The sequence below is a fragment of the Haematobia irritans genome, chromosome 2 (assembly GCF_050003625.1).
Source record: "Haematobia irritans isolate KBUSLIRL chromosome 2, ASM5000362v1, whole genome shotgun sequence".
Taxonomy (NCBI): domain Eukaryota; kingdom Metazoa; phylum Arthropoda; class Insecta; order Diptera; family Muscidae; genus Haematobia; species Haematobia irritans.
The window spans coordinates 1,694,305-1,710,119 of NC_134398.1; the positions used below are offsets into that span (position 1 = coordinate 1,694,305).

A 15,815-nucleotide genomic window follows, 5' to 3' on the forward strand; every position below is an offset into this window, starting at 1 on the left:
TATTTCTAAATTAGTTAATTAAAAAAAGTAACCGTGAAAACAAGCTGGTTTTCAGCTTGAAAACTGAACATAGTACTCAGCTTTAAAGTGAAAACTAAATCAGTAAAAAAACGCCATAAAATTATGAATATATGTTGCAAAGTTTAACATAACTTGATAGGGAATAGCCCAAAGCAAATTTTCACAAAGTTTGTATTCCTTAAAATGGATTATTAAAGAAAAGTAATTATGAAAAAATGACGATTTTAGCGGCTAAAGCTGAGTACTATGTTCAGTTTCCATCCATTATTTGAAAAGACTTGATCAAAATATAATCGTTTTCATAAATATATTTGTACTTTTAATTTAGTGTTTTGGTGAAAACCCCGAACATAGTACTCACCTTAAAGCTGAGTACTATGTTCAGTTTTCAAGCTGAAAACCAGCTTGTTTTCACGGTTACTTTTTTTTAATTAGTTAATATAGAAATATAAAATTATTTGCAATCAACTCCTTGGATCTTTTCCTTCCATTATTTGGTAAAACTTGATCAAAATATAATCGTCTTCATATATATTTTTGTACTTTTAGTTTAGTGTTTTGGTGAAAAACCCGAACATAGTACTCACCTTAATCTCGAAATTAATGCCCACCTTAAGGTGGGTACTATGTTCCTGTTTTCGAGTTGAAAACCACTTTATTTTTACGATTACTTTTTCTTAAATAATCAAACTTATAAATAAAACAAACATATTCCTGTAAAGTCTCGCCGAAAAATTTTTTTTCTTTGAACGGTTCCATCGCCCACTGAGGGCCTCGTCCCCATAACGTAGGGACAGCGTACACCATGATCCGGACCATGGCGGAGTGGAGGCAGAGGGATGTAACCAGCTACAGAAATATAGAGGAACAAGAAACTGCACATCAATTGAGTTAATTTATCTGCTTTATATTGAACTGTTTTAATAATGTAACCATCAAAATCCCGTTATTTCTTTACGGGATTTATCCCGAATGACAGCCCTAATTAGGACATTTGTATTCCTTGGTGAAAGTACATACCCTGCCGGGTACTTCAATACACTTTCGATAGAAAATGTTTGCAGGGATATACCCTGCCAGCATTTCAAAGTTCCATTTCATCCTCATCGCTACCACAGACTCGTAAGTGACACTGCAACAATCGCCAACTGTGATAGTATTTTGGCATCACTATTCGCATGAAAGTATTTTGCCATCACTATTGTTACAAGAGCCATTTTATATTTTGTGAAACACCAAGCACAACTAGCTGCTTATAATTTATTTAAATAAAAATCATAATGAAGTGCTGAAAACATAGTTATCTGGCTTAAAATTGTGAAAGGTATATTGGTGAACAATTTTTGACTTTCAAATGGAATAAAGTGATAGTTTTTCAAATATTTTCCAGACACGCTGCCTCCATTGGGAATAAAAGCACTGGCTAATAGACCCCTGCCAACATTTTTTGAATTTGGGGACTCTTTTGAGAATCCCCACTACGTCGAAAACAATCATATACGACATCAAAAACTCGTCGGAAAAGCGCCGTCACTATTGAGAAGTTGTACCACGCCAAGTTACTACAAAAATGTTTCGCATGAGTGCAATTATTAGGTGCCTTTGTAGATCAATTTAGAACGACGCCAATAAGGGACCCTCCAAACAATCAGAAAAAGTGCATTTTAAGATAGTTGTAAAAGAATCATTGTGGTCGAGTAAAACACGTTTGTTTAGATATTTATTAATTTGATTAAACATTTACAAATTCTTAAAAATATAACATTTATACCACTATCACATTACATTTAACATAATTTTTGGAATTAATGATGATGTTGAGTTACAAGTAACGAGTTACATGTTGCTGCGTCTATCAACCAGTGTTTTTATTCCATGGAGGCAGCGTGTCTGTAAAATATCTGAAAATCAATCACTTTATTCCATTTGGAAAATCACCAAATTGTTCACCAATATACCTTTCACAATTTTAAGCGTATAATCTATGTTTTCAGAACTTTATTTTCGTTTTCATTTAATTAAAATATAACAAGCTGGTTGCGCTTGGCGTTTCACAAAAAAAAAATGGCTTTTTTAACAGTAGGGATGGCAAATTACTTGCATGTACTTTTTGATGTACCTTTTCATGATGGTTGAAGTGACATTTACGAGTCTGTGGTAACGATGAGGTTGAAATGGAACTTTGAAATGCTGGCAGGGACGCTACAACATGTAACTTGCAACTTGTAACTCAACATCAATCTTTTATTAATGCATAAAAATGTGTTAAATGTGATGTGATGGTCGTATAAATGTTATATTTATGAGAATTTATAAATGTTTAATAAAATTAATAAACATCTAAACAATCGTGTTTTACTTGACCACAATGATTCTTTTACAACTATCTTAAAATGCACTTTGTCTGATTGTTTGAAGGGGCTCTTATTGGCGTCCTTCTAAATGTATCCAGAAGGGCACCTAATAATTGCACTCATGCGATACTTTTTGTAGTAACTCGGTGTGGTACAACTTCTCAATAGTGAAGGCGCTTTTCCGAGGAGTTTTGGATATCGTATACGACTGTTTTCGATGTAGTGGGGATTCTCAGAAGCGCCCCCAAATTCAAAAAATGTTGGCAGGGTAGTTACTGGCTATGTAACGTAACAAACAGCTGACACTCTACGTCTACTGTGGAGGTGTTGTGGAGCAATCGGCGTCATTATTTGGTTAACCGGCTTTTTACTGCTATTAAACGCCGTCATTTAATTGTACCCCGGCTTAGTTTGTTTAGTTTTGCATTTCCATTCGTTCGAAATGGTTGTTTTGGTCGGGTTCGTGAGTTGGTGTTTTCGATTTCTCGGAGCTCAATAATAAAAAATTACATAAATACAATTTAATAATATTCCCATTACTAAAGTAATAGTCATATATTGATTATTTAAAAGGTAGCTTGCCAATATCGCGAAAAAAAAAAGCTCCGAAAATAGTACAAATTTGTAAATTTTATTGTCGATGGACATGATTAGGGATGACACTGCAGAACTTCGAAAATCCGATTTATTAAAAGATAGGATTGTTTTGATGTGAAGAAGTCAGTAGTGAAATCCATTGCAAATATAAAAAATTGTTGATACAATGCTATTACAAAAGTTTTGGGACATAGTACGCGAACTCTGTCTGGAAACACTAATAATTGAATTAACAAATCGTCCAATCAGCTTGAATAACATAAAACGATTTTTTAGGAGTTATGTGATAGCCCCTAGAAATTGTTGTATGAAACCATGAAAGGAAAATAAAGAATACCACACAAATTACAAGTGTTAGACATTTTTACTTCTCATCCAGTCGACGAAGCCAGTTGTCCCTACTCAATGAGTTCAGTGTGAAGTGTCAAGTCTGTTGGTTTCGAAGGACACGCTAAGAGATGTCCCGTGTATGCCGACAATTCGGCAATCATCTTGAATTTCTGGCTTTAGATATGAGATGTAGCTGTTCAAATACCTAGATATGCCTGATCTTAGCTATGATAGCAACGACCTGGTTTCCATAGGCAGTTGTCTCTCGTTGTCGCTGACATGTGATGGTTTTCCACCCAGAACAACGCTGTACTAACAGGAAGATATTGCATTGATAGGAATACAAGTATCAGGAAATTGTTCAAGCCATTCACAGTATAGATGGGGCAGTATATCTCGAATTCTGGCAATGAACTTTATGGAATTATTTCGGATTTAGATTCTACTCATCGTGCCCTAAAATTTGGTATATGGGTGTATACTGCCCCCTCTATAGTTTTTGCACAATGATCGTTTTCTTATTTTAACTATTTGTTCTTTTTAAAGTTAACTTTATTTTTCTCTGTTAAGCACTTAGCAGAGCTCTGTTAACACTCTGTTAACGTTAAGACAATGTTATCATAAATTTTAAAGTTAACTTTATTTTCACGGACATCCAATGGATGGCTATAGATTTAGAAGTTGGTACTGGGTCTTCTGACTGAAGGACGTTAGAATTGGTTAAAGGTGGAATTGTCGACATTTCTATTTTTAAACATTTTGTATAGTTGAGTAATGCTTAATTCTCTCCGGTTACGGTTTAATGCTATCATTGATTTTATCAATACTGCGAATATAAATCTTACATAATTCCATTTTAAACCACTAATAAGTCTTTTAACACAAAAACATTCGTAATACCGAAAATTTCCGATTATATTCCATTCGATTATTTCACATTCGTTTTGTTAGATTAATAAGCCCGGTGATCTTTATGAGCGCTTATGAGGAAACGGAATCAGCGACAACCTCGCTTTTGACGGGTGTGGAGTTGGATGGGAGTGCGGCAATACATAAAAAGGTATCTCTTCCGGCACGTCGATCCCAGCGTCAAGCATTGTCTGCAGGTCTTGTAACAAAACGGAAAAAAATGTCACGAAGGGCAAATGTGATTGGAATTTGTGGTGTCACTTGTTTATGTATTTTGCTGTTGATCGCTACAACTCAGCATAGGCCGATTCCTGCCTCATTAGTTTCATCTTCATCCGGTTCGGTTGGTGCTATGGATAGTAGTGGAGGTAATGCAGGCCAGTCTAATGTTTATGCTCCAAGTGGAAATGTTATTGGACCTTCATTCACTAGTACTGCCACGATTGCCGAGGTTGTTGTACAAGAAAGATCAAAAATTGCTATGGAAATGGAGAATTTTGAATACCCCGCTGGTCGGTTTGGAGTGGATGCGGAAAAACTTTCCGATTTAACACCTGAAACAGAAGGTACTCCAGTTCGGAGTATGGTTCTTACTACTTGGCGATCCGGATCGACTTTTCTGGGAGATATTTTAAACTCAATGCCTGGTAATTATTACCACTACGAGCCCCTCCTTCATCTCGGTATAAAACAAGTTCGTGAACCTGCGGAAGAAGAGGAAGCCATAAAACACCTAAAAAGTCTATACTACTGTGACTATCACAATGATATGGATGAATATCTGAACTATGGCAAAAAGAATGTGCATTTATTTCAACACAATAAGAGGCTGTGGACTCTGTGTAAAGAATATCCGCAATACTGTTGGCGGCCTAAATTTCTTACACCCATCTGTAAACTATTTCCTTTGCAAAGTATGAAAACTGTAAGACTGAGACTAAGCTCCGCTGAAAAATTATTGGAAGATAAAAGGTAAGTTTTCCCCTTTCGCAGCACTTGATATTGTAGTTATTTTAATTATGGGTTTACGTTTCATCGAATTCCCATTCGATAATATATTTCTGAAAAGGAAACTGATAAATTTCTTCATTTGAATACACAAAAAAATATATCACCAATATATTTTCAATTTAAATTTAAATTTAAACAATTCAATGAAAACAAAATAATGTCAATCAAAAAAATCAATTATATGATTTGTTGTTTTTATGGAAAAAAAGAAAATGATTCATATAAAAAAGGTACATAGAGTTATTTCTTTTATATTGTTTCAATGGTGAACAAGTAACTGTCGATAATTTCAACCAATTTTAGTATGTGTAATTTAAAATAGTGTCAGGCAGGTAATACAAGCGAAAGCTAAACATTATCAAACTAATCCAAAAATGCGACCTCTACCTATCCCTACTTATTCTATAATTTAGTTTATAAACAACTACTTTATACCCTTTACGATGTTAAACACCGTTTATTTATTTATCAATAACAACAAGAATATTTGTCACAACTAGATAAGCGAAGCCCAAGAAATACATTATGTTATAAATTTGATTGATCTGGGAATAATCAAAAAATTGGTAGGCAGTGTTTTAACATACATGTGTTCAATAAACATTGCATGAGGAACCAGCAAGAATATTCATCATAATGATAAGAATTTTGGTTTAGCTTATTTATTTCTCTTTTTAGTTTATGCAATTACATTGCAAGCACACAAAAATAATTTAAGATTTAAGAACTCGTTCTCATATTGTTGCAATTTTAATTGGAAATAATTGTGAAATAAAATAGAGTTAATTCGTACTTTTTAGTGAGTTCTAACTCTATAGTAATAATATTAGAAGAACAAAAAACCTCCATATCCCTTGATAGCGAACATTTTTTTATTATAAACTATGTACGAAGGTTGTGTGAATGAATTACAACAATTGAATTCAACTTATTCATAAGGTACACGAAACCAAGACTCTCTATTATCTCTTATTTTATACTTTGTATAACAATATGTCGATTAAACGTATAATCCCATACGAATAATGACAACTTTTCATGCGTCTAAAAAAATTAAAGAAATCTTAGCTACATTAAATCTGTCTGACTATCAATGTTTTCTGTTGTGTTTTTGTACTTTGGTTGTCCCTAGCCATATATAACTTGTATTTGGCTTCTTCAACTTTCTTTCGTTTAATGGTTTTGATATGTTGTTGCTTTGGTTTCATACACTTTTGCTCCACCATCTTTCCCTTCAGTGACAGATAAAACAAACGCTCGCACTTCTGAGTGAGAGATTTTATTCATTCAGTGCGAGGGGACATACAATTTCTCCATTTCACTTTTTCAGTAATGTTTGCTTTCATTACATGCTGCCATAAAAACATGTTTTATGCTTTATCTTTGGAAAGCATATGGTTGTGGAATGCTTTTGTTGAGAAGTTAGTCATTTATTCACATCATTTTATATCTGCAAACATGATTACTTCCATTGCAATTTTTAACTTTTGTTTTTTTTTTGGCTAGGGCTATGGTTCAATTTCAAGGAAATCGAAGGATAGGCCCACACTAATGGTTGCTACCGTTTGCTTCCAAAGAGGGTTTCTCCAAATTTAATATCCTAATATGTAAAAAAATTTATTTATTATGAATATCCTAATTTACTGTTTAATAGTGGATTTCTGGACTGCATGGTACAACTCATATTTTTTGTAGACGGCTCACTTTGTGCTTTGTTTTTAGGTATATTTTGTTAGGCGATTTTTTTTTTGAAATTAAAATCTTTTTCGTTGATCAAAATCAACTTTTTAATAATAAATTTTAATGATGAAATTTTAATGCCGCGAAAATAGAAAAATGAACTTTAATGTATATAGTTAAAATTGTAGTGTCATTTAAAATAGTAGCGTAAACGATTTATAAAGATTTAAGGGAGTAAGAATATAGGATTTGACATTAATCATGTCGAATTATTTAAACGGTAGTATAAAACTCGATTGAAATACGTTAGCCAAATATAAAGATTTGATATCGATTTGACATGTGACCACAAGTGAAAATCAAATTCAATCAAATTTTAATTAATTAAAAATATGTCACAGGAATAATTACTTATTGCGACAGAGATTTCTATTCCGTTAATGTTGATCTGACAGGATAAAATTACGTTTCCAACTGCATATGTGTTGGCTGAATGATACAACTGCATTCTCTTTTGCTCGTTGTGTTTTTTGTTTTAACAAAAGGACCATTAATGCTGGCTTCATTCTACCAAGATTAGGACATGTATTGCAAATTCAATAAGTGTTGAAGTTATTTTTTGGAGAAAAGTGAAATCACTATTCGGAATTAATCGATATTTTTAAGTCATTAGAAACGACAATATAATTACTTTAAAATGGACATTGGAATTCCAACATCAAACGTAAATAGGGAAAATTCCTACTAAGTGACAGTGTGCAACTTCTCAGTTTCGTAAATGCGTGATTAATTCTTGATGTCAAAGGGTTAAAATTAAGAAGACAGGTCATCAAAATTTTGAAATGCGGCAAAAAATACACAATGTCTGGATAATAAATGAAAATTATTTATTTATTAATGGACCTAGAAATTCATTTATATTGTTACAAGTGAGCCATTCTTCTTCTTGAACATTGTGTTCAAAGCCAGTCTTTCACCAACATTAAGATGTTTATAATTTTACCATACATTTACAAAATGTGTACTCATTGAGCTCCCACATATTTAACAAATTATCGATATGTTACCAAAATTTTCGCTAGAACTGCACACTTGCATTAAAAACACAGGTATATATGTTTGGATTTAACATTGGTTGCTAGTAAAAATGCCCTCAACATTGTGAAATAACAAGCGATTTTCTTTTTAACATAGAGGCTCTTGACCCTGTCCAACATTTCACACTTATAGCCAGTCTCAATGTGATGACATACTTTAAAGATACGGCAGAAGTGCATACATTTTATAACATACTAATAGCAACAATAATGTTAAATATAAGTATTCGTTTTTTTTGCCAATTATACCATCAAAGGTAAATGAAATCTCTAAGGGGTTACTATTTATGTAAGGCTATGTCATTCTATACAATTATAATCATGGATGTGATATTAATCGCCAGATTTTCCACCATGTCAACTTAAATCATTTATTCTGATAAAACATTTATTAAATATAAAAATTAATAAACGGTTGAATAAAGAAAATATAAAAGCATTTCAATGAGATGGAAAATCGCTGAAAACCATCTTACTTTTTTGAATGAATTAATTTCATAAGACAAAATGTTATTTAATCCATACTTTAACATTTTTCATCCATGATTTGATACGTTTTCAATAATATATAATCGTCTTCATATATTTTTGTATTAATATTTTTAAAAATATTGATGTGAATATGTGAAGCCTCATGGCTTTGACAATTATGAATTATTAAAATGGATCTTTTTAAACTCATGTGAAAAATCATGAAATTTCCATAAATTAATGTGAATATGTGAAGCCTTATGGTTTTGACAATTATGAATTATTAAAATGGATCTTTTTAAACTCATGTAAAAAATCATGAAATTTCCATAAGCGTAGATCATGAAAATACATGCAATTTGGAGAAGAATTTACCTAAAATTTTACATTTTGGTACCAAAATGGTGTTAAACGTTCTAGCTTGTAAAGGGTGATTCTTTTGAGGTTAGGATTTTCATGCATTAGTATTTGACAGATCACGTGGGATTTCAGACATGGTGTCAAAGAGAAAGATGCTCAGTATGCTTTGACATTTCATCATGAATAGACGAACGATCTGCCACAACGTCGAATTTTCAGTGAATGGGCCCTAGAAAAGTTGGCAGAAAATCCGCTTTTTTATCGACAAATTTTGTTCAGCGATGAGGCTCATTTCTGGTTGAATGGCTACGTAAATAAGCAAAATTGCCGCATTTGGAGTGAAGAGCAACCAGAAGCCGTTCAAGAACTGCCCATGCATCCCGAAAAATGCACTGTTTGGTGTGGTTTGTACGCTGGTGGAATCATTGGACCGTATTTTTTCAAAGATGCTGTTGGACACAACGTTACGGTGAATGGCGATCGCTATCGTTCGATGCTAACAAACTTTTTGTTGCCAAAAATGGAAGAACTGAACTTGGTTGACATGTGGTTTCAACAAGATGGCGCTACATGCCACACAGCTCGCGATTCTATGGCCATTTTGAGGGAAAACTTCGGAGAACAATTAATCTCAAGAAATGGACCGGTAAGTTGGCCACCAAGATCATGCGATTTGACGCCTTTAGACTATTTTTTGTGGGGCTACGTCAAGTCTAAAGTCTACAGAAATAAGCCAGCAACTATTCCAGCTTTGGAAGACAACATTTCCGAAGAAATTCGGGCTATTCCGGCCGAAATGCTCGAAAAAGTTGCCCAAAATTGGACTTTCCGAATGGACCACCTAAGACGCAGCCGCGGTCAACATTTAAATGAAATTATCTTCAAAAAGTAAATGTCATGGACCAATCTAACGTTTCAAATAAAGAACCGATGAGGTTTTGCAAATTTTATGCGTTTTTTTTTAAAGAAAGTTATCAAGCTCTTAACAAATCACCCTTTACAATATGCTTAATATATAACTCGTTAGGGTATTAAATTTTGGTATTAAAATTGAATAGGGAATGAAATAACATATTCGTCTGATAAGAGTGGATTTTTTTGTACATTTGTGCTTTCTAAATGGAACAATACACTAAATACCGAAAACAATCCCCCAGTTCTAGTTTACGAATTCGCAAAATACAAAATTTTTCTCAATCTTTATATTCTGGACCACTACAATATATAATAGAAAATTTTTAGAAACTGTTCCTACCGATAAGGAATTCAATTTATAAAAATTTCATGTCTAAAGATGTATCGGTTGTCGAGTTATTGGCAATTCAAAATTTTGCGAATGTCGGTGAAAGCATTCGGAAATTACGAATTATCGGCACTTATCCCAAACTAAAATTCTGTATAAAAAATAACAAAACTCTGTAGCCTGGAATATTTATATACAAACGGTTAGCAAAAATGAAAATGACTTAAATGACTTAGACCGGCCTAATTACAGAAAGACCGAATTCAACATGGGCTCAGCTTTCTCAAACGGCTATAACAACATTGAAATTACAGATTTTGGTTGTTAAAAAAAATATGAATCCTTTGTTTGGGTTTTGATTGGCTAAAATGAGTTGTTAGTGAAGTTTATTTTTTATATCAAACCGTTCACACATTTCTCATAAAATGTATATTTAGAGATTTGGACTGAATTTCATTAATTTCGTAAAAATTCCTCTATGATATTTATCATATTTCGAAACATTAATCACATTTATCTGTTTTGAATATGTTTGTGTGCACATGAATTGATTTTTGACAAATTAGGCTTTAAAGTAGCCTAGCCGCACGTGTATAAAATTTTGCATAATGTACACTTTATAAATTTTGTTTCATACGCCATAGTGAAAGATACTAGCCAAGTTTTGTATGTACATACATATTTAGTATCGCTGTTGAAGCAAGTTTAAGGTACAAGTTGCATAAATACTTAAAAGTTCAATTACAACCTTAATTATTGTGAATTTCTTCAATATACATTTTCGTAAGCCATTTTTTTTTTTACTATTTTCGATTTCAAATTCTGGTGTAAATTGTGTATTATGGTATTTATATGGTAGCAAATCTTTGAAACTATGATCATTCGTTCCGATTTAGAGCTTTGAAACTGTAGAAACAGACAGTATAGGTAATGTAAAAGTCACTGAACTTTAACAGTCAGGAACAAAAATGAGAGAAAAATAGCCCATAATTCGTTGGTGTTTTTAAGTCAGCTGCCATATGCTTAAAAATGCACTCATACCGGTACCGGTAAACAGCATATTTGTGCCGTATCAATATTCATAGAGGGGGAAAGTGGTATGGTGGCTGTGGTAACTGTGCTGCTACAACCAAAGCCAGTTCTATCGCTTCTTTTGGAGTTGGCCTGTTGGCTAACTAGCACTAAGACTATATTGTGTGGCTTGGATGGTGGCATTGTATTTGAATCCCAAACGTTTGGTCTTTATGGTTTTAAGTGAAAAATTGACATTCACGTCGATGCCTAAACCTCATAACGTGGTAACTTGATAGTTCAAGACTTAACTTGTTTTCGTATTGAAATACTTTTATTATAATTTTCAAATGGATTGGAAAGAATTTTAAGTATTAAATAGAAATATTTTGCGAAAATTGCGAGTCAATTTTGGAGAAATTCTCCCAAGTCGACTTAGTTTACTACAGAATTAATAAACAACAATATTTTACTTAGTCACACATGACGACATACAGACATTTTTTTATACAAAGAGGATGATTACGACGAATAATAGTGAAAGTGATTGATTTTTACATAGCCCGCTTGCGGTTATAACAAATTTCATAGCTGTTGATCCAATAAGTTCAAATATTGCTAGCTATATCTTTATTGACACACATTTGTTCAAAAGATAAGTAAAATAAATGAAAGTGTCTGAACAAAATTTAATTACTACTGAAGAGTATGACACTTCTTGTCTTTTTGAAGGAATTATGTGTGATATATTCGACAGGAGTTCAATCAATATTAAAGTATTTAAGAGCCTCAATGAGACGGCATTTAAGTGGATTTTCAAAACAAAACTTTTTACAATTTAATTGATCTTAAAAACAAGAAAAAACAACCCATATAAGGCTTTGCCGCATTAATTGGATGTAGGAATTTTTTTGTAACTATTTTAAGAGTTTTATTAGTAGGCAAAAATATTTCTTTATGATACTCATTGTTCGAAAAGTTGAAAGAAAATCTGTTCACGTATGAGAGTGGATAGATTATAGATATTAAGTCAGCCCTCCAATATTGAGAAAAACTACCGAATGTCGTTATGTATTTAAGAAATTGGCTGTTATGTACTAATTTGGAGACCTTACTGGGACCTCAATTTTTGAGTTTAAGAAAATTCTTTCCGATGTAAATTGTAACAGAAATTTTTTACACCATTACGATGATATTGTATTTTAATTTTTAATTTCAATATTACGAACTCCGTAGCTAAAGGTGCACAGATTTATGAAAAATCCATTTGTGGGACACGTATTTTTTTTTTTGTTTTGCTTGAGTCACTACGGTACAAGTGTCTATCTAATGATGATAATAGCCGGCATGTAAACAACCATAACGAGTACTCACGCTTACAAAAACGCAATGCAGTATAAGCACTTGAAATTCTCATTGACCCGATTCAAAGTTTTCCTTCTTCCATTTTAAGACAGCAGCCAATAGAGAGGAACAATTAAATTGTTGGGAATGAAAAACACTACCATCGTTTTAAGTATAAATCACATAGCTAGTTGGTGTTAGTTTCAGCTAACAGCCATTAACTGGTGTCTCACTGGGACACTAGAATGAGGTGAATTTCGGTTTTAAACGGGAAATTTGAAGCAAATGACGAAGAGAAGAAGAATGTATAAGGGAAGACCTACTATTTGAAAATGGCAAATGTTTCCGGAATATGAAACCACCATTTCCAATTCAACACTTGCCACAAATTTCATGCATACATTACTCTGTCATAGAACGTTATTAGAGTAGAAATTTGAATAGTGTTTACTTGGGCATAACAATCACAGGCGAGAAAATTAAAAATAACTATGAATGGGATACCAATGCACGGGCAGAGACAGACATTGTAGTAGTATGTATAGTTGCAAGCAAAAATTCGATGTTTGAATTAGGGGTTCCTTCTAAGGGAGTACACTTATTTATTGCAACTGTTGCTTTCTTAAACTTTTCAATTAATTCCATATTGTATCTTGCAACAGTCATTGGGGGAGTGCGATTACTCTAATTATGCATTTTTTATATTTTACACATCTTCTAAATTTCACTATTTCCACATACTGCTCTCCATTGCAAATGTAGTAAAGTTTCTACTATCTGTCCGGGTATTTAAAAGGCAATAAAAAGAAGAAAGTATCTCATTTGCTGTGGTTATTATTAAGAAAAGAAAATCTTAGAAAGCTCTTTATGCTGCATACAAAATAATACCTCATACTTAAAATAGGGATGTCAAATGGGATACCTGAAATTTATATTTCCTATTTTAAGGAAATTTGTAAACATGTCCAAAATTCGAAGGTCGAAGTCGACTCCTTTGATTTTGGCTAAAATGTTATTAATTTTTTTTTCATTAATTTTGGTTATTTTGCTACCATTATCCACTTTTGATTCTTTTCAAAATCTGTCATTTGCATAATTGATAAAAGCCCAAAATTTAAAAACATTTTCAAATGCCCATTTTTTAAACTTCGGGGACGTCCAGTGTTTGACTCTGGATGATAAAATAGTTAGGTTTTATAACACAAAAACAAAAAAACTATATGTTGTTGCCGGGTCCGATTCCTGGTCGGGTGGCACTGGTAAACAATTTGCATGCGTAAATAAATAAAAACACCAGTTTTTCGCTTGTCTGGTGATACATTTACAACTGGCCGCACTTCCATTCTATAAAACAAAAGCAAGACAAAATAGAGGGGAAATACAAAGCCAAAATCAATAAATAGAAGTAACCAGCAGCGTCTCTAATGGAAAATAGTGGCGAAATTCAACCAACACCAATTTCTTTTCACTCACTAACAAAACAGCTTTTATGTTAGTCTAAATTTGGATAATATAAACTGTGAAGTAAAAACAGGCTCCCACTATAATCGGCTGTGCTGAAGTCGGAGCTTAGTCAAAATATGAACTTATGGATTATCACATCAGTTTTCCAATCTGTTACAACAACAGGTGCATGCTTAAAGTCTCTTTATTTATTTATTTTATATTATTGTGATAGTACTTTCAACCAAGTATTCTATTTAAAACAATTTTGTTGTCTTAATTCATGTTTCATTAAAAGTTTCCATATTTTATGAAGCCCGCCTAAATGAAATAGAGGGTTAAGATCCCAGTGACATAGCCGTTAATCGAAATTTAAAAATGTTGACTTTTTTAAATAATCTAGAATGTCGAGATAGATCGTTTTAATGACAACATAACCCGGATGTATATATGGTATGGGAAAAATTAAAATGTTGTTTACTTTTCTACTTGTAGCAAAGTTTCTCTAAGTGGTTTCATAGTTAGTGTGCCACATTGTCCGTATTCGGCTACAAAAGGGAAGCAAGATGTTCGATTTTTTGTCTCTTTCTTTGCAAATGAATGGTTGACCTTAAATGTGTTTGTCGTAGAATCTACCTATCCCATTATTTGAATTCTTAATATATTCAAATCATATATCAAATTTTTGTTTGTTTTTGGGAACGTAAGTCATAAAAATACTTTAGCTTGGAGTTGTGTTGGTAATCATTTTAATGGCTTTCTGATTGAAATGGGTGTTCCTAAATTGATTTGCAGCAACAAAAAATGGCTCATATAGGGAAAATGGTGCGTATTTTTGTCGAGATGATATACATTTTGTATCATTATGGTTTTGTTGCCAACAATATCCTTCCTTTTGTAATATCGTAACACACATGAGTACTACATGTTATGACATTTTGGACACAAGTAATGGTGGAACACACATATGTAATATATGAAATATTCATTAAAGGATATCTTTTTGTTTAATGTTCTGGTCTGTTTCTATGAAAATAATCTAATCAATCAAATGCTGACATTAATACATCGTAAAAAACTTAACCCTCCTCATCTTCATCTAACAAAAGAATGCTAATTACCAATAATGGAATAGAATAAAAACACAAACAGTTTTTACATAATGATTAATTATGTATATATTTTTTTATTATTATTTCTCACGTAGTACAGTCAATAATCTTTAAAGCGGGTATGATTCGACACAGAGGAAACGCTGCAAAGATAAAAGTGTGAATATAAATTTGCGGCCAATTCCTCAAGAATGGTTTCTAAGATATAGGCGATCCAATATCGGGGCTATACATAGCCGATATCTGGTGACGCTCTATCTCAAACACTGTACATAAGACTTTTTAAGTTATTTAAGAATCTTATTTTCGTACCCATTAGATGTTTCACGACATATTGACATTTTTATACGACTGAAGAGTTAGTAGGAATTATCACTAAATTGACTTTTTATACCAAAATTGGCTTTTGGAATTTAAATTCGTCCACAAATTTGAATTTTGCTTAACTCGAGAATTTATCTTTACACCCTTACCATTGATGCTGAACATTCTTTCCAATATCTGTATCAAGTAGAGTTTTGGGCGGTGTAGAACAGAATTCAAGGGACGGATTTGTTTTACTCTCTTTCTTTTGAAAGTGAACACAGCCTTTTATGTTTGTTATTTATTTTTTTATAGTCCAAAAATGTAGGTTAAAGATTTGTAGATATCTCCGGCAACAAACCCCACTGTAGACCATGCAATCTCGTGTGGCATAATCAAGGACAATGAGTAAAGGATAAAACAGCAACAAACTTCATGTACGAAGGTAAAGTAGCGCTAAATAGTGGTATTTATATCCACAAAGGAAAAAGCCTGTACGTGATTTTGTTGATAAATTGCTGACATGCAA

The 15,815-nt window shown here is 32.7% G+C and overlaps 1 protein-coding gene and 1 long non-coding RNA gene across 3 annotated transcripts in view; one reads left to right on the forward strand and one right to left on the reverse strand.

Moving 5' to 3' along the window:
* Positions 1-1,708: 1,708 nt before the first annotated feature.
* Positions 1,709-2,211, reverse strand: LOC142227609 (uncharacterized). Its single transcript, XR_012719925.1, has 2 exons — positions 1,980-2,211; positions 1,709-1,922 (listed from the first exon to the last, which is right to left on the reverse strand). It is a non-coding gene; the product is annotated as an uncharacterized LOC142227609 (long non-coding RNA).
* Positions 2,212-2,791: 580 nt separating this feature from the next.
* The window catches only part of LOC142223197 (carbohydrate sulfotransferase 4), a 54,056-nt gene continuing 41,032 nt past the window's right edge, over positions 2,792-15,815 (forward strand). The window contains exons 1-2 of one of the 2 annotated variants that reach the window (XM_075293054.1): positions 2,792-2,948; positions 4,254-5,183. In XM_075293054.1, the coding sequence (XP_075149169.1) occupies positions 4,276-5,183 (908 nt within the window). In that variant the 5' untranslated portion in view covers positions 2,792-2,948; positions 4,254-4,275. The remainder of the gene's footprint in view (positions 2,949-4,253; positions 5,184-15,815) is intronic. The other variant, XM_075293055.1, reaches the window with a different exon arrangement.